We start from the raw sequence: 13,992 nt of genomic DNA, 5'->3' as shown, positions 1-13,992 counted from the left end.
ACAAAGCGTGACAAAAAAAATAGATACATTGAGTGATCTCTACATTTACATTTACATTTACATCATTTAGCAGACGCTCTTATCCAGAGCAATCTCTAGACCTCAGTGAGCTGGTACCCCCACAACTGTTATAGATTACCCCTGCCACAGTAAAGGGCTAGATTAGTGGTCATATGCCAGGTTTGTACTATTAGATAGATTAGTGGTCATATGCTGCTTGTACAGTAACAATGGATACATTTTACCATGGTCTAATTTTAGCAACAGATCGGTAGAAATTCTGTGGATTCTGATGTCACTTTGGGGATTGACGTTTATCCCACCCGCAATGCTTTTTCATCCACGATAAACTTCAACATGTATCAACGTAATCTGCTCATCATTGAAACTGGTCCAGGTACAGCTATTCTGAAGTAAATGTACAATTATAACAGACCAATAGTTACGTCACACACACATAGCTGAGCTGCCTAAATCCCACCTCCTCTTGACGACCTGTAAGAAAGTGATATATTGCACGTCGTCAGAACCGCGCATTGATCAGAGCATGCAACCGCGTTAACCTGTTCTAGCTTCTGAGTGCATCAAGACCGAAACCTCTCCAACAGGCGGAACATCTATATCATTTACAGCCATATTTTCCTCTAGACAAACTTTCACTTTTTGAAGAAGCATGGATTATGTGAATGTTATGAATACGCTTGTAGCCTATGGAGAGAAGGCTTGAACATATGTTGTACATTTGCGTCGGTGTATGTCTTGACAAGACAAAAAGGCAAGTATTATTTTTTATTTTTTTACTTTCACTGTATGGTTAATCATAAAGGGTAATAACTATTGGTCAAAAATGATTCAAATGTCCCAAATCTCAAAGTGGCTCTTAATTTAATTAAGGTTAAATATAATTGTCGAAATTGTGAAATATTCGAGTTTCTTTTTGTGTCCATTTATTTCAGGTTAGACACAATAGTTTTGGTGATTTAATTTACTTGATCCCTCCTCATTAAATTAGTCAACAAAATTGAAACTGAAAGGAAATATGGCTACAATAAGCTTCATAACTCAATTACTACCTATAATATACTAACATGATCAACAATTACTACCTATTATATACTAACATGATCAACAATTACTACCTATAATATACTAACATGATCAACAGACCTACTTCTTGCAGTCTTCCTGGATTGACTGAGCTGAAATTGGAATTGACCCCGACCCTGCTATCTATCAATATAGAAATATGTTGATTATGTAAACATATTGAAAAACTTTATCCTGAGAATGAATATCATCTGCATCACCTGGCTATAATGCAGATGCTGATTGGTCGCTTGTTTTGGGCTATGTAGTCTCGACTCTAGACTACAACCTCAAAGACCTATTCCACGGCAAACTGTCAATTACAACAACCATAAATTATCCTCACTGTTACACCAACTATAAATTACCATCACTTTTACACCAACCGTAAATTACCCTGGCGTTGTTTGTGTCTGTATTTCAGGACAAAGATGTAGTCAAGCCGTAATTCTCCTTACATCAGCAATTCACATAGTGGTATGGCCAACAGCAACATTCCTGTTATTCATTTTCACTCACTGTGGTGGTCCTCTCCACAACTGGTCCTTTGATTGACAGGTCTGCAATACAGTCCTTCCAAAGGATGTGCGAAGCTTATCACATCCTTCAAGGCGCACGTGCACACATCCACACATCCACACACACACACACACACACTCACATTAATGCCGATTTACACACTATACATTGTACACTGACTCATAGATTACAGTACACCTATGTGCAGTCTTAGAAAAAGGTGCTATGTAGTACCTAAAAGGGTTCTTTGGCTGTCCCCAAAGGAGAACCCTTTGAAGAACCCTTTTTGATTTCAGGTAGAAACCTTTTGGGTTTCAGGAAAAAAAAGACTTTACACAGAGGGTCCTACATGGAACCCAAAAGGGTTCTACCTGGAACCAAAAAGGGTTCTACCTGGAAACAAAAAGGGTTCTCCTATGGGGACAGCCATAGTGTACAAGCAAACAAACTGAAAATAAGCTGCCCCATTTGAATTCCTGCACCACCTTTATCATATAACACATTAATGATCCACGTGAAGCCAGTGAAGCCAGGCACGTAGCTTATTCCTGCCTCTGAGGTTAGGTAAGGCCAGTGGCAACCTGGTCTTGGAGCATTTCGTATTATTCTGTATGCAAATCTGTGACACTCCATTTAGTATGATATGTTACATTTCGTATGGTATGTATTAATTTGTGGATGTCTATCACCCATCGTACCAGTCAAAAGTTTGGAATCATGTAGTAACCAAAAAAATGTTTAAAAAAATCTAAATATATTTTATATTTGAGATTCTTCAAAGTAGCCACCCTTTACCTTGATGACAGCTTTGCACACTCATGGCATTCTCTCAACCAGCTTCACCTGGAATGCTTTTCCAACAGTCTTGAAGAAGTTCCCACTTATGCTGAGCACTTGTTGGCTGTGGTCCAACTCATCCCAAACCATCTCAATTGGGTTGAGGTCGGGTGATTGTGGAGGCCAGGTCATCTGATGCAGCACTCCATCATTCTCATTCTTGGTCAAATAGCCCTTACACAGCCTGGATGTGTGTTGGGTCATTGTCCTGTTAAAAAACAATTGATAGTCCCACTAAGCACAAACCAGATGGGATGGCTTATCGCTGCAGAATGCTGTAGTAGCCATGTTGGTTATGTGTGCCATGAATTCAAAATAAATCACAGACAGTGTCACCAGCAAAACACCCCCACACCATCACATCTCCTCCTCCATGCTTCACGGTGGGAACCACACATGCGGAGATCATCCGTTCACCTACTCTACATCTCACCACAAAGACACAGTGGTTGGAAACAAAAAACTCAAAAGTTGGACTCATCAGACCGAAGGACAGATTTCCACCGGTGTAATGTCCATTGCTCGTGTTTCTTGGCCGAAGCAAGTATCTTCTTATTGGTGTCCTTTAGTAGTAGTTTCTTTGCAGCAATTCGGCCTGATTCACGCAGTCTCCTCTGAACAGTTGATGTTGAGATGTGTCTGTTTACTTGAACTCTGTGAAGCATTTATTTGTGCTGCAATTTGTGAGGCTGGTAACTCTAATGAACTTATCCTCTGCAGCAGAGGTAACTCTGGGTCTTCCTTTCCTGTGGCGGTCCTCATGAGAGCCAGTTTCATCCTAGCGCTTGATGGTTTTTGCTACTGCACTTGAAGACACTTTAAAAGTTCTTGACATTTTCCGTATTGACTGACATTCATGTCTTAAAGTAATGCTGGGCTGTCGTTTCTCTTTGCTTATTTGAGCTGTTCTTGCCATAATATGGACTTGGTCTTTTACCTGTCTTCTATATACCACCCCTACCTTGTCAAAACACAACTGATTGGCTCAAATGCATTAAGAAGGAAAGAAATTCCACAAATTACATTTGAACAAGGCACACCTATTAATTGAAATGCATTCCAGGTGACTACCTCATGAGGCTGGTTGAGAGAATGCCAAGAGTCTGAAAAGCTGTCATCAAGGCATGATTTGCTTAACACTTTTGGTTACTACATGATATGTGTTAGTTCATAGTTTTTAATGTCTTCACTATTTTTCTGAAATGTAGAAAATTGTAAAAAAATATATATTTAAAAAACCCTTGAATGAGTAGGTGTGTACAAACTTTTGACTGGTACTGTTATCATGTCACCTAAATACACTACTGGACCAAGAGTATGTGGACACCTGCTTGTCGAACATCTCATTCCACAATCATGGGCATTAATATGGAGTTGGTCACCCCTTTGCTGCTATAACAGCCTCCACTTTTCTGAGAAGGCTTTCCACTAGATGTTGGAACACTGCTGTGGGGACTTGGTTTCATTCAGTCACAAGAGCATTAGTGAGGTCGGGCATGGATATTGGGCGATTAGGCCTGGCTCGCAGTCGTCATTCCAATTCATCCCAATGGTGTTTGATGGAGTTGAGATCAGGGCTCTGTGCAGGCCAGTTAAGTTCTTCCACACCGATCTCGACAAACCATTTCTGTATGGACCTCGGTTTGTGAACAGGGGCGTTGTCATTCTGAAACAAGAAAGAGCCTTCCCCAAACTGTTGCCACAAAGTTGGAAGCACAGAATCGTCTAGAATGTAATTGTATGCTGTAGCATTAAGATTTCCCTTCACTGGAACTAGGGGGCCTAGCACGAACCATGAAAAACAGCACCTGGACCATTATTCCTCCTCCACCAAACTTTACAGTTGGCACTATGCATTGGGGCAGGTAACGTTCTCCTGGCATCCACCAAACCCAGATTTGTCCGTCAGACTGCCAGATGGTAAAGCGTGATTCATCACTGCAGAGAATGTGTTTCCACTGCTCCAGAGTCCAATGGCGGCTTACACCACTCCAGCCGACGCTTTGCATAGCGCATGGTGATCTTAGGCTTGTGTGCGTCTGCTTGGCCATGGAATTCCATTTCATGAAGCTCCTGACGAACAGTTCTTGTGCTGACGTTGCTTCCAGAGGCAGTTTGGAACTCAACGATTTTAATGCGCTACGCACTTCAGCACTCAGCGTCCCGTTCTGTGAGCTTGTGTGGTCTACTACTTTGGAGCTGAACCGTTTTTTGCTCCTAGACGTTTCTTTACAATAACTGCTCTTACAGTTGACCGGGGCAGCTCTAGCAGGGCAGACATTTGACAAACTGACTTGTTGGAAAGGTGGCATCCTATGATGGTGCTACGTTAAAAGTCACTGAGCTCTTCAGTAAGGTGTTTCTACTGCCAATCTTTGTCTATGGAGATTGCATGGCTGTATGCTCGATTTATACACCTGTTAGCAATGGGTGTGGCTGAATTAGCCGAATCCACTAACTTGAAGGGGCTTCCGCATATTTTTGTATATATAGTGTATGTGGATATTCGTCTGTCATGTTGCCTAAATATGTATGGACAAAACATTATGCACACCTGCTCTGACCAGGTGAATCCAAGTGAAATCTATGATCCCTTATCTATGATCCTCAATCAGTGTAGATGAAGAGGAGGGGACAGTTAAGACATGGAGTGTGTATGTGTGCCATTCAGAGGGTGAATGGGCAAGACAAAATATTTAAGTGCCTTTGAACGGGGTATGGTAGTAGGTGCCAGGCGCACCAATTTGTGTCAAGAATTGCAACACTGCTGGGTTTAACCCACGCTCAACAGTTTCCCGTCTGTCCTCCACCTAAAGGACATCCAGCCAACTTCACCCTACTGTGGGAAGCATTGGAGTCAACATGGGCCAGCATCCCCGTGGAATGCTTTCAACACCTTGTAGAGTCCATGTCCCGACGAACTGAGGCTGTTCTGAGGGTAAAAGGGGGATGCAACTCAATATTAGGAAGGTGTTCCTAATGTTTTGTATACTCAGTGTCTATAGGACATGCACTTTGCCTTCAAACCCCACTAATTGCCCTCAGTACACTTCAGAAGGAAGAGCCCATGTTATGATGTGTCATTGTAGTTGAGAAGACCAGGTTGTGGAAATGTCAGCTTCCATTTATCAGCTCCAATGATCTGCCTGTCTGTCTGCCCACTAACTTACTCTCGAGGAATTCTTTCCCTGACCAGCACCCCTATTACGACCCTTTGCCCCCCTCTCCCTAGATTCCACCGTCCTTAAACCACTCCAGAGGGGCACAGTGGGTTGCAGGGTGAGGGAGGGGGTGAGGTATAACAAACGGCCCCTTTGACCCTTGGGGCCAGGATTAAAGAGCATTCACTCTGATTAAAGGCATGTTTCTTTTTCATATTCGCTCTGCCACGTTCTCAGACATGGCTGCCAACACAGAGTTCAATGGGTTCCAGGGGAAGGAGCTGTCAAATCTTTGTCTAAACTTGATACCCAAGAGGGTTCCCAAGAGGGTTGATAGCCAAGAAGATATTCAAGAGCCAAGAGGGCCTGATAACAACGAGCTACTTACTATAAACAGAAGAAAAGACCAGACCCCTGCATATTATCAGTAAGGGAACAGCAGTGTTTACGCTTTAGGAATGCTTCCTCTCATACCACGTCATGGTTTCCCTCTGTCTACTGTTCTGTCATCATACTGAACATTCAAGTGGTAATATCCATTTGTACAGATCCAGAGGTGTATGTTCGTTCAAAACTGTTCTTTTGAAATATTGTACAATTTTCCTGACCTCAATCATCAAGGTTTGTATAAGGGTATTAAAGTGAGGCTGATACACAGTAATAACTGGCACTGTCCTGTGGATCCCACTACACTCAATTGACTAGCCCACATGTAAATCTCTCTTTGTTAAGGGGTTTGAACTGGCAACAGGAAGGAAAGGGGGATACCTCGTCAGTTGGGGATTGTACTGGCATCAGGAAGGAAAGGGGGATACCTCGTCAGTTGGGGTTTGTACTGGCATCAGGAAGGAAAGGGGGATACCTCGTCAGTTGGGGTTTGTACTGGCATCAGGAAGGAAAGGGGGATACCTCGTCAGTTGGGGTTTGTACTGGCATCAGGAAGGAAAGGGGGATACCTCGTCAGTTGGGGTTTGTACTGGCATCAGGAAGGAAAGGGGGATACCTCGTCAGTTGGGGTTTGTACTGGCAACAGGAAGGAAAGGGGGATACCTCGTCAGTTGGGGTTTGTACTGGCAACAGGAAGGAAAGGGGGATACCTCGTCAGTTGGGGTTTGTACTGGCAACAGGAAGGAAAGGGGGATACCTCGTCAGTTGGGGTTTGTACTGGCAACAGGAAGGAAAGGGGGATACCTCGTCAGTTGGGGTTTGTACTGGCAACAGGAAGGAAAGGGGGATACCTCGTCAGTTGTACAACTGAACGCATTCAACTGAAATGTGTCTTCTGCATTTAACCCAACCCCTCTGAATGAGAGAGGTGCTGGGGGCTGCCTTAATCGACATAGTGAACAGTGGGTTAACAGGCTTGCTCAGGGGCAGAACGACAGATTTTTACCTTGGGCATTCGATCCAGCAACCTTTCCGTTACTGGCCCAACACTCCTACCCGCCAGGCTACCGAATGCCAACAATTGCTTTAGATTTAGAATAACCTGACTGACTATAGTAAATGCTTTGGAGAAGACGACCACACCTTGAATAGAACAAGCACAGCCATGTTAATGATTACTATAGAAACTAGCTGTGTCACTATAATTCCAAAAGTGTGACAGGGTCTGATGATGTGTGAGCTTTTTGGGAGGGAAGCTGTTCTAAAATAAAAATCTGTATTTTGGAAAACAGAGCTGCTGGCTTTGGAAGACAGATTGCTGTTGTGACCTGGTGTGTTGGTTGACCTGCAGCCTGTTTGTACAGGGACTTGTGATGAGATTGTTCTCTCTCTCTCTCTCTCTCTCTCTCTCTCTCTCTCTCTCTCTCTTCGCAGGACACTGATCTTCATGTGACAGTGGGTTGGCCACGGCAACACTCCGCCCCCTCCCAGTGTCCAGCCACCGAGGAGGTTGCTGAGGTTAGCAACAGAAAGCACGATTGGACAGAAGAAGTGGAAGAAGAAGAGAAGCAAAAAACCTTCTGTAGAGTAACAATACATTAGAGTGAATCTCAACTCACTTCTCCATTTGCTGTGTGGTTGGCAGTGGCACCATTTCCTGGGCGTCGGGTGTATAAACAGGAAGTGGTTAGTGGTGGTGGGGCCTGCTAATCACTGAAGGGACAGTCTCTGGCAGCACTGCAATAGCACCTCACCTGTGTGTGTGTGTGTGTGTGTGTGTGTGTGTGTGTGTGTGTGTGTGTGTGTGTGTGTGTGTGTGTGTGTGTGTGTGTGTGTGTGTGTGTGTGTGTGTGTGTGAGGCTTGCTGTTGGAGGGGGAGTGTCTGCACGTGTAGCGATGCGTGTAGAGACGAGGAAGCCCCTTCCCTGCTACCTGACTCAGACTCTGGCTGTGACCTTCAACGTGACCCCAGCCACACCATGCTGAACAATGCCTCCCTGGTCTACATCGCCCTGGAGCTGGTCATAGCCTTTCTGGCCGTGACCGGTAACATGCTGGTCTGCTGGGCCGTTTGCCTCAACAGCACCTTGCAGAGCATCACCAACTACTTCGTGGTGTCCCTGGCGGTGGCAGATATCGCTGTGGGCTTGCTGGCCATACCCTTCGCCATCACCATCAGCACGGGCTTCTGTGCCAACTTCCACGGCTGCCTGTTCATCGCCTGCTTCGTACTGGTGCTCACCCAGAGCTCCATCTTCAGCCTGCTGGCCATCGCTGTGGACCGCTACATCGCCATCAAGTGCCCCCTCAGGTGATCTTAGCAGGGGAGGAGAGGGAGGGGATTGGAGGGGGGGGGACTGGGCTGAGGAAGGTGGTGACACTCTGCTCCTGTTTTCTTTCTAGAAACCAACAATGAAACATAAACAGGTATCATCGATGTTTAACACAATGTTTTATTTGCAGAACACCAAAGGCAGGTCCTCTGTCCTGTTAGATCTTGGCTGTGATCTAAGTGACGCACCACAAAATGCATTTGTGTATCAAAACACATTATAGTGAGGTTATTTGATTAGGGTTCATCTCCCCACCGCAGGGCAGACAGAGGTAAATGTCTCCACGGGCTTCATTGGGTTAGTGTTTGTGTGCTGTTGGAAGGACTAAAAGGACGTTATCATCCTGGTAAATCAACACCAAGGGAGAGCGGTGAGGGAGCAGGCCCAGGCACCGTATCGATAGAAAGGCCAGTGTTCTCACCTTAAACAGCCCTGGTGAACCTTACCAGAAACGTGCACCAGCTCACGTAGTCTCTCTGTCAGTGTGACAGGGTGGACATAGAGCAACGTCATCCCTCTTCAATCGATAGTCAGTTTCCCCAAAGAATGTAGGAACGTGTTTTCATTTCCTTACAATTCAATGTACATTTACAGTCTTTATAGTCTTGCTTTTAATAGCAAATGGAGATTGTTTATACATAACAATAACTGGAATAAACAATATTTTTGTGGATGTCAAGTAGGGTTAGATGAGTTAATAATTTTGACAATTATTTGTTGTCTTTATTAGTTATGTCTTATGGTCTTTTATAATGTGTTGTATGTGGAATGTCCCATGTGCCTCTTCTATTCTATACTGGTCTGTGACTGTGTAGCCGATTAGGATCTGTCAAACTCAACCCTCAGCCTGAAATGTGTCCATTTGCGCTGCCGGAAGAGCCTGTCAAGCCTTAGCTTTAGCGAGTGAGAGAGCGTTGTTATTTTTCTGTTTTCCAGTTCTCCATCAGGGTGTGATGACAGGTAGATAATGCTATCTGCTCAACACCAGTCATTAGCAACATTAACTGCAACAAATTGCTTGCAATAAAAATTTAGATAGCTAGTTTATTAGGACGCGATATAATGTTTGCTTAATAAGGCACTCAAGCTTGCTTAAGGGGCAAATATGTAACTTTGAACATTTGTTAAGGGTTATTTGCTGCCATTCTAATAAAATTTGAAACAAAACATAACAACAACTTATTTTAAATAGGCTATGTCACACTTACCGTACACCATCATTTTCCCCTGTGGGCATATAACACTAAAACAACGCAGACGATGGAGGTTTTTACGCACATCCAAAACGGGACCTGCATGGCTAAAATAATGTGGGCCTGCCTACAATGCAGAGATAAAAAGGGAATGTCAGCTCACTGTTTTACTCCTCTCAAACTTGATATTTTAATACATCTTTGGTGATTAAGATGTATTTCCAATCGGTCTCAGGAGCCAAACCCTTTATCGACAGTATTGACTACTTCGCGATTGCATTGGGAATTTAAACTAAATACAAAGTATACATTCATCAAAGGCACATTGGTCTACTCTTGTTCCACGCGAATATGGACAGTGTGCGTCGTGGCTGGATAGGCTGTGTTTCCGCTCTCAAAATTCATGGCATAACCAACTGCGTTACCTCTAAAAACTGTTTTTGTTTGATCTTAAATATCCCTAACAGCGCTGCCTGAAATTAGAACTTTGGATCATGTTTTTAAGGACACACCTCAAATATTTCCAACCAGCCCATCTAAACTGAAGACAGATAAATTCCCGAACCTGGGTCTGGAAAATGCCAGTGCGCCAGTTTTTTTTTACATGACGAATTTGCAAGCTAACGTACTTTTGACACTAGCGCCGCCTTAACCGCCAGCCGAAAATAGAACCCTTAATAAGTAACCTACCAAACCCTGTTTCCATCAGACTACAATCAAACAACTCAACCTGCAAACAACTTGGCAACAACCAATTAATTCAACTTGCAAATCCCTTTTCTTTACTAGAGTGAAATATTAAGACTCGCATTAATGCTTCATACTACAAATGTGTGGATAATCAAAGCCACTGTTTGGTCACAGTCGCAATTGCAATTTTGATTCTCCCGTGGGAAGGCATTGCTTCCATGGAAAAGTCCTAAAGCAGGTGTTTATTGCAAAAGGGCCCAGCCAGTATGTGTGTGTGTGTGTGTGTGTGTGTGTGTGTGTGTGTGTGTGTGTGTGTGTGTGTGTGTGTGTGTGTGGATATGAATGAGCTTTCATTGGAGCCAGAGCTTTGGTGCCAATGACCATAGATCCAAGGGGCTTAATAAACTTGCCGCCACCCTGGTCCACAGAGGTCTCAGTCAAAGAGGCCTAAATCCCCCCTGGACCCCCCAAACTCACCCCCATAACCACAAACAACAGGGTCATGTGCCTGTGGTGCTGTCCTCTGACTTCCACCCTGGTGTACATTATGAACTCCGGTTTAGACATGACCAATGGAAGAATACAGACAGCTAAACTTGTTAATATAGCCTGGTACCTTGTTCATGACGGCAACACTGATTTCCATTTGTCTAATGTCTGATGCAGAAACAAAGCAAAGCCAAGAAGGGTTACATCAGACTATAGATAAGCTTTTGTGCAATGTTCCCTAAATCACAATACAGGTAGAAAATGCTTTCTTAAATCTAAATGTAGTGCGTGACCTGATATCCACTGCTCCATGTCCTAGTATGGCAGGACTGGTGGAGTCTCCCAAACAATGGACTCATTTTCCAAGAGCTTACTGCTATATATGCAAATACTAGTGTGTTCTCGGGATAAAGCCGTTTTACCCTCTGAAGCCTGTCCCATACGTTCTCTAAGCTCTCTGATTACAGGAAGTAAAAGTCATTGGTTGGGTCCAGGAAAGGTGAACTTGCTTTCTTATTGAGTGTTACTGGGAATGTCTGGACTTGAATAAAGGAACCCTCTCATCCTGGGAGCATTTCTGTGTCATGTAACAATATAAAATGCCTATCTGAATTCCTCTCATGTTTTCATGTGATCCTCTAGGTATAACAGTCTTGTGACGTCCGGGAGGGCAAAGGGCATCATCGCAGTGTGCTGGGTTCTCTCTGTGGGCATCGGCCTCACACCCATGCTGGGCTGGAACAGGGGTGTCAACGGCACCAACAGCAGCTCGTGCCCCGAAGGCATGACAGAGTGCCTGTTCGAGGGCGTGGTCACCCTGGAATACATGGTCTACTTCAACTTCTTCGGTTGTGTGCTGGTGCCCCTGCTGGCCATGCTGGTCATCTACGCCCGCATCTTCATGGCGGCGCGGCACCAGCTGAGACTGATGGACCTGAAGCTGGCTCACATGCACGCCCCTGGGGCATGCTCATCGTCCACATCGTCCCGCTCCACCCTGCAGAAGGAGGTCCACGCAGCCAAGTCTCTGGCCATCATCGTGGGGCTGTTTGCCCTCTGCTGGTTGCCCCTCCACATCATCAACTGCTTCAACCTGTTCTGCCAGGACTGTGGGCGCCCGCACGTCTGGGTGATGAACATTGCCATCATCCTGTCCCACGCCAACTCCGTGGTCAACCCCTTCATCTATGCATACCGCATCCGGGAGTTCCGCCACACCTTCCGCAGGATCCTGCGCAAGCACATCCTGGGGCACCGGGAGGGGCATGGAGCTGGGGGAGGGGGGGGCAGAGGGCTGGGTAGCAGCAGCAGTATCACGCGTGCCTCTACTCGCATCAGCATGGTGGACAGCTCATGTGGCACCATGGGGAACAATTATTCCCTGGAGCCCAGCCCCAAACTTAGCCCCGCTCGAACCCCCATAGAGATCCATAGAGCTGGGAAAGAAGCTTACTCTGACTCCTGCCGATGGTCACCACCACAGTCAGACCCTGCACCAATCAGCTCCATTGAAAACGGACACAACAAAGGTGATGTCCCGGTGTCTCCCAGGCAGCAGCAATGCATCATGGGATGTGCGGACCAAAGTGGGGTTGAGACTACAAAAGAGTTGATGGAGGTGAAGGACAGTGGGAACATATCCTTTGTGCACGTCAGGCCTCTGTCCCCCACACTAACCAGCCCTAACCACTCAGTAGAACTCACTGAGGTGTCATGACATAGTTATCCCCATGATGGACAAGTTACTGATACCCCAACGTACATCATCAACTAGGAGGGGGAGAAGTGAGGGACCAGGTCAAAAGCATGTTCCCTTCATCTGTAAAAGAAATTCTACCGAAATATTGGAAATGGTTGCACTGACTGGAAATATATTTTCTTTCTTTAGGGGGGAGACTTCTTAGCCTGAAAGGGCAACAACAAACTGGTATTAAATCACGTCTAGCCATTGAGCTTTTTTCTTTCTTGAAATGATTGTATCTGTTGTTCTTGTTTACTTATCACATAGCTGTTATTGGTGGACACATTTTGTACACGTTACCTCTGAGGCTCTTTACTGTAGTCTAATAGTCTTTCAGAATTGAACATGTATGACGATATAAATGAATGGTCTGATCTACTGAGCACCTGTCATATGCTGACAGATTATGACCGAAACCATATTGACCCTGGAAACTGTCCAATACGGTATGACTCAATATTTGGTATTGCTGGCCAACCACTACTGAGTTAATGCAACTACTGTATGTCAGTGTGAGACTTCGGGAATGTATTCTCTCTCTCTCTTGCAATGCAGTATTCCTCCAATTGTGTCATATCATGTTTTCAAATGCTTGTCAGATTATTAAAAGACCTAAATAAGCTATGTTATCACTGTGTGTGTGTGTTTTTTTAAGTGAGTCCTGTTGAGGAGAGTGCATTATACAGCAAGTCACATATCGCTAGAAAAGGGTTCCAAAAGGGTTCTTCGCCTGTCCCCATAGAACTCTTTTTGGTTCCAGATAGAACCCTTTTTGATTCCAGGAACTCTTTTGGGTTCCATGTAAAACCCTCTGTGGAAAGGGTTCTACATAAACCCAAAAGGTTTCTACCTGGAACCAAAAAGGGTTCTTCAAAGGGTTATCCTATGAGGACAGGTTCTAGATAGCACCTTTTTTTCTAAGATTGTAGAAATCTAGTAGTTTCTATAGAAAGCTATGACACTGCATCTGATTGGACAGTAAATCGCAGCATCCTATGATTGCACGCTCACTGCTGAAGTGAAAACAAATTACATTACTCCCAAGGGGAAAATGTATTGTTCCATGTAGCCTCCATATATAGCCTCTGTAACAATGAGTCTTGCTTATCTTACAGCCAAATATACTCTGTGTATATCTACTGAACGTATGAGGATGTCAAATCGTTAACCTGGTCAAAAGCACCAGTCACCCGATACAAATCTATTGAGTAACAAGATAATAGTAATCATTTTACTTCAGAGACAGAATCCCCTACAAGCATTGCCAACAAGGCAAAACACACTGTTATCTCACTGTTCAAATAAAAGTGGACACATCTTTAACCTCCCCACACACGCGCGCACACACGCACACACACACACACACACACACACACACACACACACACACACACACACACACACACACACACACACACACACACACACACGCTCACCAACTGGTGTGACTGTGTTTACAGAGTACTTGCTGACGCCAGTCACTGGGCCTAATGCAATGGAAATAAAATAAAGGTGCATTTGATGTCTTTTATTGTGCCATTACACCTTCCTTTTCC

The 13,992-nt window shown here is 44.6% G+C and overlaps 1 protein-coding gene across 1 annotated transcript; it reads left to right on the top strand.

Moving 5' to 3' along the window:
- The first annotated feature begins 7,426 nt into the window (after positions 1–7,426).
- On the top strand, positions 7,427–13,065 carry LOC115204003 (adenosine receptor A2b). Its single transcript, XM_029769189.1, has 2 exons — positions 7,427–8,301; positions 11,338–13,065. Exons 1-2 carry the CDS (start codon positions 7,970–7,972, stop codon positions 12,410–12,412), a joined length of 1,407 nt encoding a protein of 468 aa, XP_029625049.1. The 5' UTR covers positions 7,427–7,969; the 3' UTR covers positions 12,413–13,065.
- The last annotated feature ends 927 nt before the right edge of the window (positions 13,066–13,992 follow it).

The sequence above is a fragment of the Salmo trutta genome, chromosome 12, assembly GCF_901001165.1.
Source record: "Salmo trutta chromosome 12, fSalTru1.1, whole genome shotgun sequence".
NCBI lineage: Eukaryota > Metazoa > Chordata > Actinopteri > Salmoniformes > Salmonidae > Salmo > Salmo trutta.
The sequence above is the reverse complement of the archived record's forward strand: the minus strand, read 5'-3'. Positions and strand labels throughout refer to the sequence as shown.